Source organism: Panthera onca, chromosome B4, assembly GCF_046562875.1.
Source record: "Panthera onca isolate mPanOnc1 chromosome B4, mPanOnc1 haplotype 2, whole genome shotgun sequence".
NCBI lineage: Eukaryota > Metazoa > Chordata > Mammalia > Carnivora > Felidae > Panthera > Panthera onca.
Window position 1 is genome coordinate 66597175 of NC_138345.1, and position 21671 is coordinate 66618845.

General features: G+C 34.4%; 1 protein-coding gene across 11 annotated transcripts in view; it reads right to left on the reverse strand.

The window, feature by feature from the left end:
* Window positions 1-21671, reverse strand: part of KIF21A (kinesin family member 21A) — a 148699-nt gene that overhangs the window by 11446 nt on the left and 115582 nt on the right. For 4 of the 11 annotated variants that reach the window (XM_060657933.3, XM_060657930.3, XM_060657929.3 and 1 more), the window contains 10 exons: window positions 18699-18759; window positions 18290-18344; window positions 15378-15592; window positions 12715-12819; window positions 11194-11322; window positions 8821-8859; window positions 8118-8132; window positions 4565-4701; window positions 2442-2622; window positions 341-505 (listed from right to left, as the gene is read on the reverse strand). In XM_060657933.3, coding sequence (XP_060513916.1) covers window positions 341-505; window positions 2442-2622; window positions 4565-4701; window positions 8118-8132; window positions 8821-8859; window positions 11194-11322; window positions 12715-12819; window positions 15378-15592; window positions 18290-18344; window positions 18699-18759 — 1102 coding nt within the window. The remainder of the gene's footprint in view (window positions 1-340; window positions 506-2441; window positions 2623-4564; window positions 4702-8117; window positions 8133-8820; window positions 8860-11193; window positions 11323-12714; window positions 12820-15377; window positions 15593-18289; window positions 18345-18698; window positions 18760-21671) is intronic. The other 7 variants (XM_060657935.3, XM_060657938.3, XM_060657932.3 and 4 more) reach the window with 3 other exon arrangements.

The window sequence follows — 21671 nt, forward strand, 5'->3', positions numbered from 1 at the left end:
ACAACAACAACAAAAAACTCTTTCAAACTTCCTGGTGAAACAGAATGAGAATCTTCATCTCTTCCCAGTAAACAACACAAATTGTAGACAAATATTAAGAGAGGCTATTTTCCTTCGTATACTTTCTTTCTATTGATGGAGAATAAAAGAAAGGAAATTTTTGGATTTGCTAATGAGAAGAGAAGAGCCATTTAGGGGTGTTGGGCCAAACAGAAAAGCCTATTATTTTACATTAACTTCTGGGGTTATAAAAGTTAGATTTTACATGCACTAATATGTTATTAATGCCTGAAAATTGTACTTGCCGTATATAAGAAATACATTCTCTTAAAAATTCTACCTTTTAAGATCCCACATTCTGACAGCATTTCCAGAAGCTGCATAGAGGAAAGTGCCAGTTGGGTTTAGAGCAATTTGATTTATCTGGTTTTCTCCAGAAGGAATAGCTACTGTCCGGCTGGTACTTGCAGAACAGGCATCTCCAAGAGTAACTTGACCTGAAGACCTTAACAGGGACAAAACAAAGGGAAAAGTCACAATCCTGGATAAGAGTTCAGCTTACAGTTCCTTGAGTTCCTAGGAAACTGGCTGTGGGCAAAAACAAGCTCTGTGCCCTTTGGTCACCGTGTGAACAGTACCTGGCATGCAACCTCATGCACACATAGCTGGTACTTATAAACACATTTGATGAATAAGTGAATAAATGAATAACTAAAACAAGATGAAATGGCTTAAAATTCTTTTTTTTTTTAATGTTTATTTTTGAGAGAGAGAGAGAGGGAGAAGCAGAGCATGAGCAGGGGAAGGGCAAAGACAGAGGGAGACACAGAATCTGAAGCAGGCTCCAGGCTCCCTCTGAGCTGTCAGCACAGAGACTGACACGGGGCTGGAACTCACAAACCATGAAATCATGACCTGAGTGGAGTCAGACGCTTAACCGACTCTGCCACCGAGGAGCCCCAATGGCTTAAAATTCTTAATCTGTAAACCTATTATAAACCTAAGAATTCCAGAATTCTTAGGGATACCTGAGTTAGGGATGACTAGAATATCATTCAAAAAATATTAGATGTTGGGGTGCCTAGCTAGCTCAATCGGCTAAGTGTCGGACACTTGATTGGGCTCAGGTCATGATCTCATAATGCATGAGATCAAGCCCCACTTCAGGCTCTGCTTGGGTTCTCCCTCTTCCTCTCTCTCTCTGCCCCTCCCCTGCTGGTACATTCTCTCTCTCTCTCTCTCTCTCTCTCTCAACATAAATAAATAAACTTAAAAAAAAAAAAGATTAGATGTCAAAGATAAAGAACAAAAAACTCAACAAATGATACAGTGCCACAAAGGTAATTCATTTTCCTATAGCTTCCAGAACGCCCCGAGGGCCAGGCCTACCAATATTCTTCTTATTTATTAAGTGTGCCTTTTGAATTAAAGACAATGAGGATTTTTCAAACCATTTTCAGTTTTTGCTTACTCTAACCCAATCATATATGGAGTATTTCCAAGTGCTAAAGACTTAAACATAACTTATTTCTATTTCCTCAGATAAATTCTAAATAATAGATGTATTCTTAAATTTTGAAACATTTTCTCAGCTAACTTCTAAAATATCAAGTTATAATCAATCTTTTTAAATTTGCCTTTAGTGAGTCAACTGGATTGGCAGATTTCTAAGATACAGTGCTCCTTTTTCTATGAAATTTCCCTTAAGAAACTTGTGTTTAGTAGAATAAATTAAATAGTAGCTCTCAAAATACAAATTAGGACTTGAGTTAACATTTCCTCTACAAATTATAAAAATTACCCTTTCCTATGCTCCCTTTGTTTATTTAAAGAGTTCACCCCAATTTTAATTATGTAAAACTGTTTATCGATCTTATAGCAAAAAAGAATCATTATTTGCTCTTTATTTTAAAGACACATATAATGACACAGAAAACAAACTCATCCTCCAATTATCCAACCTAACCTACAGTTATGGAATTTGTGCTCACACAAAAGCAGTATAGGTTCTAAGATGAACAAACAAAAAACTCTCAATATTTAATACCTGCTAAGTAAAGGTTACAAGTACTTCTTAACTATCTATAATGGTGATTTTAGCCATTTTCCACAGAGTGGTATTCATTTGAAGCAAGTAATGTAAATCAATATTACATCAAGTAATAAATACTATGAAAATGCAATACCTTAGTATTTGGGAGGGAGGAATATGAAATACATACTTAGTCACACATCAAATGCAATTTATTCCTTCCTGTTTAATACCAGGTTCCTATATTTCATTTTCTCAATAGTTTTTCCCTGTTATATTATCTATGTCCTAATTTTAACATCCTTTTGGAACTGGACAGTTATAAATAAATAAAAATGTATTCATAGTCCTATCCTTTCATATATGTTACACTATTTGCCCTTATGCTATTTGTCTTTAAATTACTTACGTCAGCGTTCGAATGCACTTTGCTGAATCTCTGATGTCCCACACCTTAATATAAGATGTGGACACAGTGAAGACCAAGCTTGTATAATTACAATATTTTACAGATACAACATTGTTGGGATGACCCCCCAATGACATTATCTCCTGCCCAGTCACCAGATTCCATACTTTACAAGTACGATCTAAAACAAACAAGAAAAGGAAAATACTGTCAATATGAACTAAATTAGGTTCTCTTAACAATAAAAATTACTTTAACAATCTTTCCCCTAGAAGAATGAAATAAAATAAGAAAAAAGTAATTATTCCACTAGCTGCAACAGACATCAACCCTCTGCATCAAGTTCAATGACCAAGTACATATAAAGGATTGGATGAAAGCAAGGGATAGCTGGTGTATGTATTATGTGGTATTAAAAAAAATAATTATATAAAACTTTGAAATAGTCATATCACAAGAGTCTTGCTTCAAATTTCCCCTGAATTTAAAATGGCATTCCCAAATCAGCCTCTTCACTCTCACCGCCTCACAGCACTCTACACTCATAAACACATATACCTTTCTTTTCCAGGGGTCACTGATAGATGGTTTTATTTTTGACCCCAAAACATAATTATAAACTAATTATTTTGTTTTTCTGACATGTTAAATATATAATTATTCTGGAGATAAATTTACTTTAAATTATAAAAGTACATTTTTCACAGTGCAGATTATTTTTTAATTGGAGAATGGCTTGCCGTTATTCACAATTCCTAAGTTCTAGCTAGATATGTTACACTTCCTTATATGCAATGAGCAATAAATGCTTGCTGATTAAACTGAGTCTTGTAACATCCCTAAGTGCTAAAAATCGTTTATTAGCTTCCCCAAATCTGTACTTGCTTCCTTCCTACCTTTTTAGCTTTACTGCCCATCACTTCTCTTATGATTACAGTTGACCCTTGAACAACATGGGTTTGAAGGGTCAACTTATATGCAAAATTTTTGAAAAATACAGTACAATACTATGAATGTGTTTTCTCTTCCTTATGATTTTCTTTGTAAGATTTTCTTTTTTCTTACTTTATTGTAAGAATATAGTATATAATACAAATAACATGCAAAATATTTATTAATCAACTGTTTATATTATTGGTGAGGCTTTGGTTCACAGAAGGCTATTAGTAGTTCGGGTTTGGGGAAGTCAAAAGTTATACGCAGATTTTCGACTATGCAGGGGGTTGGCACCCCTAACCCCCATGTTGTTCAAGGGTCAGCTGTATTCTACTTCTCAACCAATTGGATTTAGTTTCCAAACATACCCCACTTTCCCCTCCATGTCTCTGCTTATGTTGTTCTACAATCTTGGCTGTCAATCATTACCTGTCAATATCCAAACCATCCTGTAAGGTTCCTCCTAAATGCCTCTGTCAAAGCCTTGTTATGTCTCACAGGTTGTCATAACCTCCCTTTTCAGAAACCTCAAAAAGATTAGTATTTAACTCTTCAGAGCATTTGTAGTTCATTTCCAGTTCCCTACACTTGTACCAAAGGGGGTTAAGAATACAGGTTTGGAGATGAGTAGACCTGGGTTTCCAATCCTGATTCTTCCACTTACTACTAAGTTTATCTGGTGAAGTTATTTCATTTCTTGAATCCTCAGTTGCTTCATCTGTAAAATGAGGATGCAACATGTATCTCACTGGGGTTACCACGAGAATTAAATGAGATATAATTTGTATAGTGTCTAGCATAGTCTCTGACATACGCTTAAGTGCTCAAGAAATGATGGTTTCCTACCCATCTTATTCTCTTTACCACAGTGTATGTACATTGTAATGATGTACATTTTTGTCAATTTTTATATAACTTGTATTACTAAGCTCAGGACCTTGCATACATTAAGTGCTCAGTTACTGAAGGGAGATGTATTTTCTCAACATTCTATTCATATAACATCAACAGAGGTTTTACTTTCTTCCCAACTAGGCAATGATTTTCTATAATTCAGGAGTTGAACCAAATTATTTCTCAGGTTTTTATGGGTATTAAGCAGTTTGACTCTTCTTTTAAGCCTGTTAAAATGTAATCATTTCTTTTCATCTGTTAAATATCCATCTGAAACAACCACTAGTAAGTACCTTTTGATCCAGTGAAGAGGAGATCATCAGTAGAATCCACACAGAGCACAGCTTTTGTGTGCCCTTCAGCTATGTGAATACACTGCAGTGGAGAAGCTCTGATTCCTTTTGAAGCAGGAAATGGGTTGATTATGCCCCTGAGGTGGGGAAAAACAAGATTTACTTAAGTAGCTATATCATGAGACTAATTTTATTTTTCTCCTGACTTTAAGAAGCCTTTCTAACTAATTAATAGGAAAACTCAGACTGCTCCTTTGTCTCTTTTTAAAGCAAAAGGACAGAGACAAAATGTGAAATAGTAACAGTAGTGATGGAGTGCATCAACTAATGAGGCATCAGCCAGCAGCTGCCCTCTGCAAAGAGCAAAGCCTATGGCACACAGATCATCTTATCAACAAATTCTCTTCAAAGTTGAATGCAGTAATATTGGGAGCTGTTTGAGTAGAGTGAATTCTGACAAATAAGAAAGTATAAATGATGGATAACTGGAAGTGTGACTCTGCTATGCTGAAATATGACTCTATGTCAAAAAGAACATTCTGGAGAAAGTATAACACATATCACCTAAAATACTGAAAAAAATTTTTCAAGTGAATTTGAAAAAAGATAGGAACGGTCACATACACAGAAATTCTAAAGGGAGAATGGCTCAAAAATATCAAAAAAAAAAAAAAAAAAAAAAAAGAAAGAAAAAACTCTAATAGTCTCCAAGAAGATTAAAAAAAGAAAAAAGAATGGGACTTTAAAAGAACAGTGAGGCTATTTAGGGAACTTTCTCATAAGTTTCATATTTCTGGAGTTTTTGCTTTGTGCTATGCACTATGAAATGCAAAGTTTATCAAAACATTGTCCCTATCCTAAAGGAGTTTAAGACAGGATCTGAATTGAAATAGTTGTATTGAGAAGACTAAAGATGAGAGTGAATTATAACATAATAAATATATAAATTGGATATATCTTTGCTCAGAGCAGGAAGAAAAATTATTATGTAGAAATGTGTCCATTATATAAAATAGATGGCATAATATCAGAACAAATAACAGGAATAAAATAAAACTGTTTCTTTCCACCTTCTCAATGAAAGAGAACAATCTTCAAGATGCAATGGGCAGAAATGATTAAGAAGAAATGTAAGCCCAAGATAAGTTAGAACTGACAATAGAGACTTATTAATTGAATTCAAGTATTTCTGTGTTTAAATCATTATATCACAGGGTTTTGGAAGGATACAACATTGTTCACACAAAAATCATTGCTGGTACACTAAGATCAATAAGGGGCACAAAACATGTAGGCCCCTTTTTCCAAAAAGCAGGGGAAAAAGTAGACTTCAGGAATTACAGATGGGTAAGACTTCTTGTTGAGTCTCACAAAGGGAAATACTGAACAAATCATTATAAACACTTAAAAATAAATGCTCATCAATAAGAGGTAACACTAATCTCATGGGGGAAGTTCTTTGTAGGGTTAATAGCAAATTAGAGAAATATCATATTCATAACACATGTTGACTCCAAAAAGGTCCATTACATTAAGCCTTTCAAGTGATATCCTTGTGGACATGGTAGGTAAGAACAGAACAGTTGGAGTAAGGTAGTTCCATTGGTGGAGAGGCACACTTAAGGAGTCAATGTTCCTGTCAATTTCAAAGAAGACTTCAATATCTAGTCAATATTTCTCTAGCACAGAAAACAGAGCTGGCATATATATTAAACTGATATATTAAAGAACTGGACACTGGTATGTATTGCCTAGGAAAATGACAAACAAAATTTATTTGCTTTAAGTACCCACTTAACACTAAAATAATCATTGGATACAATTTAAAGATAAAATTTAAGTAGAAGATAGAACAAAATGCTTCAAGTAGTAAAAGCCTTAATAGTAGCCTAGATCTAAAAAGCTAAAGAGGGCATTATGCTAAGTGAAATAAGACAAAGATACATGCCATATTATCTCTCTTATACACACAATCTTAAAAATATACATTAAAAAACCCAATCTCATAGATACAAAGAATAGATTGGTAATTGTAAGGGTGGAAAGTGGGAGGTAGGAGAAACGGCTGAATTGCTTTCTGGGTTTATTTCAGTTTAAATAAATTGAAATACACACACACACACACACACACACACACACACACACACTAATAGCCAAAGAGATTTTTTTAATAGAATATAAGATCAATGAATCAACAATTTATGGTTCTTCTACAAGCACTTTCAATAACGTGTTCAATAGAAGTAAATATTTCAGGAGAAAGAACATAATAGAGTTACTATATTCTGCTGAGGGATCTGGAAGGAGGTTGAGTTCTAGATGCTAGATTTTAAACACTGAAAAATTGGGACATTTTCAAAAATAGTAGAAGCAAAATGATCTGTAGACTACATCATATAAGGAGCAGATAATGAAACTAGACCTACTGAACTGATAGGAAAACATTCATTGGAGAGGATTCAATAGTAGGTTAAGGTACTGAATATTTAAAGAGCTGTCATATACACACAAAAAGAGATGTGCATGGATTAATTCAATTAATTAATTCCAGAAGATTAATTCTGGCAGAGCTCAAGAGGGCTGATGAATAGAAACATTAGGAGATAAATATAAGCTCAGGGCTAAAAGAAACAAACAAACTTTATTTTTAGAGTAGTTATTAATGATTTTGAAAAGTAGAAGTTGTTCATCGTCACTAGAAATGACACCAGGAATTGTTGCCACTGGATATGTAATTACAAAGTCCAATGTATTATTTGCATACATGTGTCAATTCTTGAAATTAATGCTCGGAAACTTGTTTGTAATCTAGGAAGTTAACCAAATTAAAACTGAAACAGAAGCAAAACTTCCCCCAAAAGTCTGAATCTCCGTTTTGAAAAATCCTACTGATATGAGTTCATATCTATGAACTGAAGCCATCGAATTAGAATTATAGCTTCAAATATTCAAAAGGTTTGATCTAATGCAAAGTCAGATGCTACTCTTACTTCTAAAACAAAATATGTATGTATGTATATTCCAAAAAGCTGATTATAAAGAAAAAATCCATGTGACCAGCCTAAGGTATAAAAGTCTGTCATGTCAAAGTTTGTAATATTACAAAAGTAAATATTTGCCTCCAGTGACTTATGTATGACACAATTTTGGAGGGTAAGATGCCTTTTTTCATTTTTATATGTTTTAATATCATTGATTTTTCAGACTTCTGAAGAAAAATAATCTCATAATTAAATACAGCATTTTACTAGATACTGAAAAATGCTCTCCAGTATTCACAATATTAGTACTAATATTTTGTAGAGATTACCTCATACCAAAGATAATAGAAAAATACAGAAATTGGAAACATACATCCATAGTATTTCTTTTAATATTAAAATTAATCTATTCACATTCTGAAATATAGAAATCAACTTTAAAATAGTTTAAGTTAAGGTTATATATTGCAAAGTTGTAAAACAACCTGAGTTGAAGGGGGAAAAAAGCTTATTCTTGTTCCATGCAAATCAGTAAAGTCTTGTAATAAATGAGATCAATTTCCTCTGCCTACCTTCTGGAGGATCTACTGATGATCAGCAAAATGGCCATAAACAGGAGAAACAAGTGCAAAAAGAGAGGAGACAAAATGATAAGTGGAAAGAGGAAATGATAGAAAGAGAGAAATTAAGGATCCAAAAAGAAAAAAAAACCCACAACATGAAAAATTCAACATTGTTATCTTTAAAACAGCATCTATCAGTAAAAATATATTTGTTATTTTAGAAAAGCTCCTTTAGTTTCTATTTCTTTTTATATTTTATGTATCATAGTATCTTTTGTGCCCCCCCTTGCATATATTTTTTCTTCATCACAAAGCTTTCCATAAACTTTTTACTTATAATCATTAAGCCAATAACAACAACAAAAATACCTTATTTACCTCCCACACTTTGAAAGACCGAAACATTTAATCACTGAGGAGCAATGATATCAATATTCATAGAACTTAAATTATTTCAAATAAAAGATTTAGATTATAGACAGAGAACAAGCATCACAACTTTCTGTGCTATTATACAAAAAAGGTTTGCCAGTTCTTGGTCTAAAAGGGATGACAAAAATATATTAAAATTAATATGTTTAAAAATATTAGTATGTTTATACGGTTTACAACTGGTTATGCATACAAAAGTGAGATATGCTTATAGTTTCTCAGAAGGCATTTTAGAACATCAATGAAATGCCAGAATGTAGGAAAGATAGAAAGAAAGTACCTGTGTACCTCCGACAGAGAGGAGTCACTTTCATCAGACCTACAGTGAAAGAGTTAGAATTATGAGGAAAAAGAACACAGATGCCAACAGGTAAAGACACTGGGACTGAACTGAAAACTGACAGTATGAATAATAGGAATATAGCAAACATTTCCTTTATTGTGAATGCCCCACTTTTCTATTTGCACTGGATATCTGCAAATATATAGCTGTATCTGGCAATATATTTGATTCTTATGTTTTCTACTAAGACTTTGGGTGGGATAAAAACTTTCTATTACTAATCCACAGAAAACATAATATTCCTCACTTCTAAAATTAATGCCCCGAAGAGGAACAATATCAAGTAAGTAAAATACATCACTTTAAGATTCTTTCTATTTAATTTGATTAGTACTAGAACATTTTTCCCATTTAAACAGCTATTAATGAATTTTTATCCATCTTGATAATTACTTTGGATTTAGATTCTAATGTGGAAACTGCACAAATGCATTTTATGTTTACATGGAAAGCAAACTACCCAGAATTCAATAACCTTTGATTTTGACTTATCTCAAAAACAGTTTCCTAATGAGGGAGTCCCTTAGTAATATGAGACTTTAGTGAGATTTTAAAAATAGGTGAGCCACTACTGTCAGCCATACCCTGAAACCTCCACGACTGACAATAAGTTGGGTTCTTATAAAAACCTATTGAAGAGTGCCTGGGTGGCTCAGTCAGTTGAGTGCCCAACTCTCGATTTTAGCTTAGGTAATTATCTTATGGTTCATGGAAATAAGCCACACATTGGGCTCCACACTAAGCATGGAGCCTGCTTGGGATTCTCTCTTTCCCTCTCTCCCTCTGTCCCTCCCCTGTCCCGTTCTCTCTCTCTCTCTCTCTCTCTCTCTCTCTCTCTCTCTCTCTCTCTCAAAATAAATAAATTTTTAAAAAAAGAAAAAGAAAATCTACTCAGTTTGTTTATTAGGCTTGGGGAAAAAAAACAGAGTGAATACTGACATGGAACATAACCAAAAACTATCTATGGGATCTACTTCCAGCTGGTGAAATATGCTAGCCTCAAAAAGAAAGTGATTCAAAGGTAGGTGAGTCTTTGAAAGTGTAGTCACTTATTCTGAGTTTTAGCTTATAGAGATGACAACAGCGTCAAATTACTGGTAGCTTATAAAATATTTCAGTAGAAAATATAAAACTATGACTAGATTGTCAAAATTATCAAAATACTGACAAAATTTTATGACTGTGAATGTACAGACAAAATTTAGTAAACCTTCATATCACTAGTGAAAATGGACTTCCCGAAGGCATTCTTAACGTTCTTCTATTCTTTTCTCAATTAAATGGAAGGTATGACTTAACAATGTTAGAGAATTTTTTCAATAACATGAAGTATTTATCTATCTAGATCACTTTAAAGGGTAGATCATCTACTGATTAAACTATATTAAAATCTAACTTTAAAAACTTTGTCCATACATTAAGCAGATTAAAAATTCTTTCAAAATGTGTGCTTCTCTAAGTCTACAGAGACATCTGGCATGTTCTGAACATGCCAGACAGATCTTAAATAGCATCCTACAAATCTCAGAAATTGTTGATCTACACAGGGAGATTACAGCATTGAAAACAACAGAGGTGGGAGACTGGATATGAAGTACATACATACACTATGCTACCATTCAAAATCAAAGCAGATAAGTCAGAGTTAATAAATATTTTATGGCAGGACTGTTAGTATGAATTCTTGCAAGAGAGATTCTGGCTCGATGTGGGAATACTTTCTCACTTCAAATTTAATGCAAATTATAATTTTCACAGGCTTCCAACTTCTCTTCCTCCACAATCCACCTCAGTCCTAACCCCCTCCACCCAAATACGAGCTGTCTTTATTTTATTTTATTACTGACTTTTTGTGGTGGATTTGTGTCAAACCACCAAATGCTAACAACATTTTACACATATAGCAATGGACTTTGTAAGCTGTTATATGCACTGAAGGTAAAATAAGTTGCCTCTTTTCAACTCAGGCTCTCTGGACTAGAGGCTTTTAGTATCCCAACAAATTTAAACTTAGAGTGGTCTCAAAGATATTTGAATTCTAATTTACATAGAAATGAAAAGGCAAGACAAGTGCTGAAAGTTTAGCAATGCAAATCTACAACAGGGAAAAATGTTCAGCAGGAAAATAATTTTCTCTAATCTTTTCTATATTGTTCATTTCCTGTTGGAAAAACACATCAAATATGGCCAGAGTTCACAAGTCAGACTTCATCTCCCACACAAAGAGATGGCTAAATGTGTTCTGCAGACTCTATTGAAAGGTTCAGACTACGGTAATAAATAGAGGGGCTCTTTTCCATAAAGACTTACTTATCCTGCTGAACTGATGTGTTTCCCTGAGAAACAGTAAGACGGTTAAAAACATTCAGTTCATTACGGGGCCGGCTTGGTGGGGAAGAAGGAGGTGAAAGACTAGCCTCTGAGGTTCCAGAATCTGAGCTACAAGAAAAAAAGAACATTAAATAGGTGGTTTTAATCAGTTATGATTTGTTAGGAATGTTATAAGAAACATGCTTTTTTAAAAAAGCTTTTCATTAGAGAATTTCTTCTTCCTCTCTTCCTTTTTTGTAAGATAAAATACACTCTGAACAATTTAATTTAAAAAAAAAAACAAAAAAAACTTTTCCACTGGATTTTGTTACATTGCCCACAAGATGGCACTAAGGAAAAACTTGTCTGCTGAAATCTACAGTCAATACAAATAAAGCAAGCCAAATTTAAAATTACAGTTTTAGAGTTAAAACCAAGTTACTCACTTTACAGATGAGTACAGGGGAAAGAGAGCCAGAGTGTTTAAAACTGATTTGCCTTTTCCAAGATTTACTCACTTTTATTTTTACATTACTTATCTGCTCCATCCCCCATCTCCCAAATATCCCTGAGACATTCAATCCAGTAGAAATAGGAAAATTATATCTTTAAGTACAGGAAGCAAGGATGATTAGAAGAAGAACGTCCACGACATTCAAGTCAGCTAATCCAGTGGTCAAAGTAGAGTGTGCATGTCGGCACAGGAGAGAGGATGGTATAAGATTGTCCACTTGGGTACAGAAAATATATGAAAACTACTTTTTATGTTTACTTACATGTTAAAGAAATTAGCTTTACTAATATTTAAATGGAGACTGGCACCAAAACTCTCCCTCCCTCAAGGCCATGTCAGAGATCTACCTGTCGCATGTAGCACCTTAGGTGACCTGAGGGAGGAGTAGGTGTGCCACAGGGGAGAGAGGTTTCAGTGGCTCTCATCCATTCACTCAGCTTCATGTTGTGACATTGCAATTTATAAATGCCCATTTAAGTGGATCATCAGATTATACTATGCACTGTTAAGTAAATTAACCCTCACAAAACACACAAACAGCTTTTAAGAGATTTCAGAAAAAAAAAATTAACTGTAAAAGAACAGCAAGAAAATGGTACAACTAACACACCCTATGATGAACACTAGTTTCCCGTCAGCTATTTTACGGAGGTAAAGTCAATGTCAGTTTTATCAGTTAAAATCAATTTCAAATCTTTCTAGAAGACTATCTGAAATATAGATTCACTAAACTTCATCTCGAGTGTACATGAACTTTTTACAATGATATGCTCAAATAACTGGAAAATAAATAAGAGTACATGATTAGGGACAAGTGTTCAAATATGTTTACAGGTATGTGTGTGACCAAGAAACACTGAGCCAAACCAACAGCTGACTTGATCGTCTTGATTAGTCAAATCAGTCACAACCACAGATCTAGCCTGCATGTGGAAAATAATTTCACTACTGTCCTTTAGCATCTAAGTGCACCAGAGATTTTATGTAATCTAGTATAAGTAACTTACTGTTTTTGTTCCTTGGCCTTTGATTTTTCTTTTTCGTATGCTTTTCTCCTGGTTATAGGGGAAGGCTCTGGTAATTTTTTTTCTGATAGAGATGACTGTTTGGAACTAAAATAGAAAAAGCCTCTTTTAATCATCAAACTTTATTAAATATATACATACAAGTTTGTTTGGCAGATTTTCAACCTAAAATTTTTAATATATCAATAACTGCAACTTGAGAAAGCATATTACCCAGGAACAAAAAAATAAAACTATGACAGGAATACATTACATGGGTAATTTTAGTTGATGGAAGCTTGACACCTGTATATTTAACTTTTAAATTGGCAATCTTATTAAATATATGCAAACCTATTATCTTTGAATGTAAATATCAATGCTATACTGCCAAATGGCCAAAATCAATAACTGATTTTAAACATAAATGATTAGGTTGATTATAATTGTTACAGTTGGGAAAAAATTGTCTTTATAATCTTATAAGAACACAAAATATCAGAATATCAAAATATGAGAAAGAGTGAGATTTAATGAAATAATACTTAGACACAGTCAAAAACAGTACTACCAGTAATCATACACACACACAAATGACACACAATAATTTTACCTAATATTTAGATACTAGTAGCTATATAAATTTTAGTAATAAAAACATTCTTATTATAAATTTTAAATGTTGAATAGTGGCTGTATAATTAACAATTTAAGACTATTATTTTTGTGTATGTGATAATACATTCTGATTAAAAAATGAATTTTTATTATTGTTGACTAGTTATATTAATAAGAAGAAAACACTATGGAATTAGAATGTACAATTACCAGAATGGTAAAACTAAATATTTAAATTTCATGTCCCTGACTTCTGACCACAAGAAATCACAATTCAAAAATCCTTCATCAGTTAAATCATAAGGGCCACTTAAGTAAATTATTTTACATCAAGCAATTAAAGTCATGCAGTAATGACATTAAGAGTTACCACACCAAGAATGTCTCAAATTTGAACAGAATTACACAAGTGTCTGAATTTATGAAAACTTGAGAACAAATCATGTGAAGAGACACAGTCCAAAACATATATTCTACAACCTGTAATAAAGGATACACTTAAAAAATGAAAAAAATAAAGGGGTGGGGGAGGGCAAAAAGAAGGTATTACCTGAATCTGGATTCCAGGCCATAGATTAAGTCTTGAAGTTCCAAAAGTCTCTACTCAATCTATTCTTAAAATCTGTTCTGTTTATATCATTACCTTCACCAAAAGCATTTCTTTAACAGTCATCTTATCAAAAAAGCACTGAAGCCATAAGCTATACTGGTTAGCAATCTCTATCAGCAAATCCGATAATTACATAGGCCACATCAAGCACATGCAAGAAAGTTGTCATCATTAAAATTACATTTGGATCTAAAGGTAGCAGATGGGCTTACTCAATGGAAGATGGCAGAAATATCTTCATAAAATGAAGGAAGTTAAAAAAAGGTAACAAAACAAAAAAGGAAATTATGGGAAACAGATATTCAAAGGGGGAAAGTTTGTTATATTTTATTATTTGCAGAGTCATGTGATGTGTGCCATTTTTGGGGGGCAATATTCCTCAATGCAGTAATGCATTCATTCCATAAATCATTTGGTAGATCATATGTGAGGATTACGGCAAAAAAATATCATTATAACTCTTTACCAGGGGCACCTGGGTGACTCAGTCGGTTAAGCATCCAACTCTTGATTTCAGCTCAGGCCATGATCTCACAGTTCATGAGTTTGAGCCCCACATCAGGCTCTGTGCTGATGGCACAGAGCCGGCTTGGGATTCTCTCTGTCCTTCTCTCTCTGCCCCTCCCCTGCTTGTGCTCTCTCTCTTTCTCTCAAAATAAATAAACATTAAAAAAAAAAAAAAAAAAAAACTTTACCAGTGAATGATCTAATTTTAATATAACTGTCCAAACACACATACACACATAGCATACATACACATACTAGCCTGAGTTGGGAAATCTTCATCCTCAAGACACTAGTTGTTTTGAATAGAATGTTCATATTACATAAATGGGAAAGAGAATATTACCTCCTTTAAAGCTTTAACAATACAAAAAAATATATATATTTTGTGCATACACTCATCCCAGACATGCAATGGCAAGTACTTCAAGGCAAAAAATTAGGAAGCCTTAAAATGATTGTTTGTGATTGATATTTCTTTTTCCTTATAGGGTTAGCAAAGGTTTGCTATCCTGACCAGACTCTTAAAACGAAAAATCATGTTCATTTAAAGCAAATAAAAGATGTTTTAAAGCTTCTGTTTTGTATGATGGTTTTATAGATATAACTACCTGATTTAAGTGTTCCTAAAAAATTTTGTCTATAATTCATAACTCAGCCTTTATGAAAATTATAATCCTGAAGAATGACCCTAAAACTTAGAAACAAGCAATAGAATTGAACAAAGAACATCTCATCTTAAATGATTTCAAATGTCAAAAAAATTAGGGGAGATAACACCTAACAGAAATTCCTTTGAAAACCGGAGATCTTGTTTACGGAATTTTAAAAAAATAGAAATAAGAAATTAGCAACATGCATATAAAAAATTTTTAAAAAGAAAGAAAAAGAAAAGCCAAAGAAAAGGAAGTTAGTGTAGCTGGGCCAGACTTACATGCTGCCTATCTTAGAAGGGAAGCCAGATGGGGGAGGGAGCTCTTTTTCCCTAGCAGAAGTACCACTTGTCTCTGTATTCATTCCAATCTCTTGCCCTTCTGCAACAGGTGTAAGAGCGCCAGGCAAGGAGGCATCTCCTGTACTAGTGTCTGAGGCTAGTTCACTGCTATCTGCATACAGCAATTCCATTTGAGTGGTGGTTCTCCTTCGGGCCTAGTCAGAGAATGGAAGGAAAAGCAATCAGAAGCAAACTTTTGCAGAGATGATTAGGGAATAGAGATTTAATATTAGTTTGAAATAGGTAAAAATATTTAGCGTGTCATTTCCTAGCAAGTGTCAAACATAGCATGTAAGATAGTGACAAGCCAGAGCTATAGCCATATAAGACCTTTAAAGGCCATAATAATAGCCAATATTTATATAATAGTTATTGTATGCCAGGCAATGTTCGAACACTTAATTACATTAGCATGTACTATCATTATCCCAATTCACCAATGAGGAGACTAACGCACAGAGGCGCTAAGTAATTTACCCAAAGTCACACAACTAGTAAGTGGCAAAGCGAGATTCAAAAACAAACAACTTGTCACCAGTATGACATAGGGTATGACTATGTTACCCTGCCACTCATGGCCACCTCCCTCAACATAAAATTTTTTTAAAAAAGAAAGAAGAAATTAAACCAAAAGTTAACTGCAGGGAAGCTCAACTAAATTCTGATTTACCCCATGCTCAGATGCTCATTTAATATCACTTTCAGTTTTAAATTTTATTTTAATATCAATTTTTTAAATCTGCTTCTCAGTTTTTGTGACCCCATTCTCCTGATGCATTAGCTGTGTTTTTAACCTGTCTGCTGGATAATTCAACATGAGCCTACCCGAGCTTTAGTAGCACGGTTAGGCAAGTGAAGGTTATTTTCCTAGAATCTAAATTCACTATACAAATTCCTTTCCTTACTCTTGAAAATGAACTGACTACCCTGTTGTTGTTCAGTTGTTATTATCACTAAGGTATTAATGGATGATCAAGGTGTTTACCAGATTATAAGCCTCTAAAGAGCACACACCCTGTTTTATTCATCTTTATTTCCCCTGTACATAGCATAGTGCTAGTACATACCTATTTAACGTATACAGTTAACTTTACTTCTTCAATGATGAAAATAAATGAGAGGCGCTTGGGTGGAACAGTCAGTTAAGCGACTGACTCTTGATTTTGGCTCAGGTCATGATCTCACGGTTCATGAGTTTGAGCCTTGCATCTAGTTTCAGGCTGACAGCACGGAGCCTGCTTGGGATCCTCTCTCTCCCTCTCTCTCTGCCCCTCCCCTGCTCGTGCAAGCACGCTCATACTCTCTCTCTCTCTCTGTCAAAATAAATAAATAAATTTAAAAAAGAAAGAAACAGAAATGACATGAGATCCTTTCAGGCGTCTTTGAATGAAGTTCAAAAGGAGTAGTAAGTAGCACCTCAGAAAATTTTTGGAAAAAGAAAACTCTCCGGCCAGTTTTTTACACTCTCAGTTCTCTTCACTGCCAACAGCCCAAGGTAGGAAGGAATCCTTTTCTTAGGAATTCCAAACTGTAGCGGTTCCTTCAGCAGATAATGTTTAGAGCACCACTTTACACCTCTCTCTGGTGTCCCAGAAGGGCATGAATATCTAAGCTTTCACAGGGCCTGAAAGACATTCAGGACCTTAAGAGATTTTCACCTCTACCTAAGACTGGATCCAAACCATACCGGAATGTTTTCTCTGAGTGTGGGAGTAACTTCTGCTTAGTCACTTAGAATAATAAAATAAAACCATATGTTACCAAGCTCAAGGATCATACATACAGCCTGGAGATGTTTTTTTGATTGGCTTGACCAGTGTGTTAAAGATCAGGAAATTCTACATAAAAATCTGTATTTAAGGCTTCTTTAGGAAAAAATAGAAGATCTAGTTGTCTTAGGCCTATAATCCTCATGGCAAAAATGAACAAGAGTTGAGTGGTGGTTATTTGCTTAGGTGAGGCATGTCCTTGTCAGGTAATCACAATGACCCCTACTCATTACATCCAGCCAAATTATTCATTTGCATTACCTGACTATTCACTATGGGCCTTAACTCTGTCTTACCCATTTGCACAGTGTTAATTCTTTCAGGTCCTGATTCTTTCCATCCATTTAACAAATATTTACTAAGGACTACAAGAATTCTTTGTTTTTAAACATCTTAAGATGGTTAGTTAATTCATCTAGTATCAAATGCTACCAACACTGAATATGAAACATACCAAATATCTTACACATTTAACAGCATGTGGCATTGATATTTTTTTTAATTATACAAATATGCATTATAGTCTCATTAGTTTTTAATACAACTAATTAATGATTAAGAGTTGGCTTATTATTCAAACCACCTCAGGATACTACTTTAACAAAATATACGTGATACACTTAAGAAGATACTAAATGTTAAAATTTCAAAAACCTCCTGCCAATTAACAAATTTTGCAAATTTATGCTGTATGCCACCACAGGGTCTACAATCTCCTTTATAATTATTAGGAAACTTAGGTGACCTTAATAAATTACCACATAACTTCCTTAATGAGTACTGAAACTTTTAGGAAAAACCTAGAAGAAAATAAGAATTGGTCTCCATAATCATAGCTTCTCCAGTGGAAAAAATGCAATAATATGGTAAAGCACAAGTTCCACAAAGGAGAAATATTTTGACATAATGTTTGTTTCAAAGGAGAATATGGTAATTACAGAACTAAAGTTGTTATACATGGGAGCGATGGTAAAAGCATGCCAACTTGCTAACCTTCTTAAGGGTCTGAGGCCTATGTGTTTATTAGTGATAACAGAAAACTGTGGGGAAGGATGCTTACCTGTTATTTTCAATTCTCCTTACCTTGCTTTTAGGTTTCACTTCACCACAAAGTTTCATAAGGTCTGAAGATAGTGTGCTAGATGCAAATAAATAATTAACCACGGGTTAAAACGGGACTTATAAAAAATGCTGTCTTTTATGTTTTTAACTATAGAAAACACCTTATAGGTCTACAGGGCAAAAAAGACAATATTTAAAATCAAAATGAATTACAAAATTATTCATTTTCTTTCCTTAAATATCCCGGTATTTTTGTGGTGGTTAAGTATGACTTAGTTTGGTTTCCATAATACTATTTCTAGTGCTATTCACTTAGCCATAAAATTCAAAATTATTTGTTTTATGGTAATTGATTGAAGCAACAAGATAAAAGTATTTAAAAAATTACAGAAACAAATAAAATCTATTAAGTTTCTAAAGGCTCTCCTACCTTCCTTCTGATCCTGGGCTGTTCAAAGGTGCATCCTCATCAGTACTATCCTCTACATTTTCTAAAAAAAAAAATGTCCAAAATCTAAGTATTATCCACATGCCACAATTTGAGTGACTACAATCCCCATGCTATAATAAATATCAACATCTCAATATGGGCACTTTGATTTTCGTAACTGAGTCCAAATAGAAATGTAGAAAAATACTTCTAAGAAACCCCTTTGATTATGTGTCCTAAAATGAGAAAAAGGGTCCAAAATAGAAAAACCACAAGTTTGAATCATAAAATATAGAAGAACAACATTCACAGGATGGAAATGAGATCATGTGTTTATCAGAGTATGTATATATTTTTCAGAGTATGTATTTACCCCATGCTATCCAAACATATGAAAACCCACAGAGTAAAATACAAGAGAGAGTAAATGTTGCATGAGCTCCCTTTAATGTACTAAGCCAACTTCAAAAACTATATAGGGGTAGACATACTTGCTATATTTTAATATGTCAATTTACTTAAATATTTTCCTTTATTTTTATTTTTGTTTTCAAGCAGAGAGTAAGAGAGTGGTGTGTGTGTGTGTGTGTGTGTGTGTGTGTGTGCATGTGTGAAGGTATTCAGAAGTCACACATCAGCATGCAGCTCATTCATATGTACATAAAAGACAAAAACAATAGGTTCGCATGCAACAGTTTTGTAAATAAATACAAGTAAATCACCACTATTTCAGAACAACTGTAACAGACTAGTAAAAAAGAGGAGAAAAAGCAAACAAGTAAAACTAGTAGGAAGTCAATAAATCAAATAGCCACTGAAAGTAAACTATTTAAAATGTCAGTGAGCCCCTAACATAGGTGCAGGTTTTTAAAATATACACATTTTATTATAAAATCATTCTACAAAAGCAAACATATTATAAATAACATATATTAATCAAAAACATATATGATTTATCCCCTTTTAACTTGTAATTTTGTGCATGTGGACTGTGGACAACTAATTCCTTTCTCTGATGTTCCCTTTCTTCCTCACTGTTTAGCAGATACTTTGATAGAAATTCAGTAATACTTGATACGTGATAGTATTATCTAAAATGGAGCCCATCTAGGACCCGTAAAAGGGAATTTACTTTCTGAAGTGAAGATCATGGTGGTCTTGAAGGCAATGTGTACCTCAAAGCCTACCACTAGAGGGAGGCTCAAGGACTTGCTTCACAGACGTGATAATTGCGTGTTAAGGTGACTGCATTAGTTGATAATATAGAACATGAGGTTATAAAGAAATGACAAACCTAATCTTTATTTTCCCATGCATAAAGGCTGGCTAAGATTTGCCAGTGTTTTTCTTGTAGAAACCAGTTAGTATGAGACCAGTTAGTATGTTAAACATCATATGAGTGCTTAGTAAAAACTTAGCTCCTGCTTATGCATGTATGACTTATTTAGAGATAATTATGGTTTGACATGACCACCTGGCCAGAGGATAGAGGCCCCCACCAGGAAAGTCACCAGATCAGACTCCTCTGCTAGACTGAGCTTAGTCTGAGCACTATGGTCATCTGGGCAATAGAACAAACTATCACCTCACTGTTGTACTCGTAACTCTGAGAATACACATCCAGCCCACTACTAGCTTCTTTTCTCAACGCCAGAAAGTTAAAGCTAAAGGCAGAGACTTGCAACTTCCGAATGCCTTGAAGTTCATCTGTATCAGTGTAAAGTTGAGCAGTGTCACATCACTGGAAGTAAACCAGGTATTTTCAAGTCTTTTTTTTTTTTTCAGTTATTAGAAGTTATAAAAAAAAAAAATAGTGTATAGAAAAGAGTTAACATAGCAGCCCAAACACTACTATCCTTAGAATGGCCTGCTTACAAAGTTGGACTTTGTCTGGCATCTGGAAACTTGATTCTCAGAGCATCCCCAGTCACTAGTTAGCTACCGAAGGTACTTACTGTACCTATGTTGTTTGCACAAACCATATGGCTTATGTTAAACTCCTGCTTTCCTTATGGGAGTCCTGAATCCCAGACAGATGGAACCTATGTGACCAGTCCCCAGGAAAAGCTTCAGGTGCCAAGTAACAAGGGACTTCCCTGGACATAAACATTGTGCACATGCTGCTGCATTTTCACTCCAGAGGGAAATGAAAATTCTGTATTATGTCCCATAGAAGGGAAAGATCATAAGGAAAACTAGACATGGATTCCTCCAGACAACATCTGTGGTTTTTTGCCTTATGATCCAGCTGTGTATCTTTCCTACACTGCTCTCATGGATCTTTGCCATAAAAACAACCACATGCTAAGCCCCATGAGTCTTCATAGCAAGTCTCAAAGATAGGGGAGGTCTTAGGGATCCTAACATAGGTTGGGAAAAAAGAAAAGGATAATAAAGATGTTCATCAAAGGCTACAAAAGTACAAGTTTATCAGAAAGGGATGCTGGCATGGTTCACCCTCTGGTCTTATGTTCTATCATTCTATGCTATGTACTTGTTCAGGGCACCAACCTGCTTGAAGGCCTCAGGCACACAACACTGTGGCTAAGTCCCCATGTTTTAGTTTAGTCATTGCCCAGAGGGACTCTTCTCTGCCCTCCCGCCCTTTCCACCTTGTCTTTTGCCTTGCTAACTCTTTTTCTTCCTTCATGTTTCAGTTCAAATGTCACCTCCTCCAGAAAAGCCTTTATCAACTCCTCCATTCTTGTTGGGTGACCCTACTATCTCTTCCTATAACTCCCTATACATATCTCAATAATCGCCCTCACTGAATTTATCATACTCTGTCTGTCACCCTCAGTAAGGCATCAAGTCAATGAGGGAAAGATTTTCTGTCATATTCATCTTTGAATCCAAACACTCAGCCTGATGTTTGAGGTAAAACTAGAGCTAAGCAAATGTTTTTAAAGCAAAGTTTATAGGACTCTCGAGCTTCTGTGGATTTAACTTCCATTTTTTTCTCTTTCTGTGTTT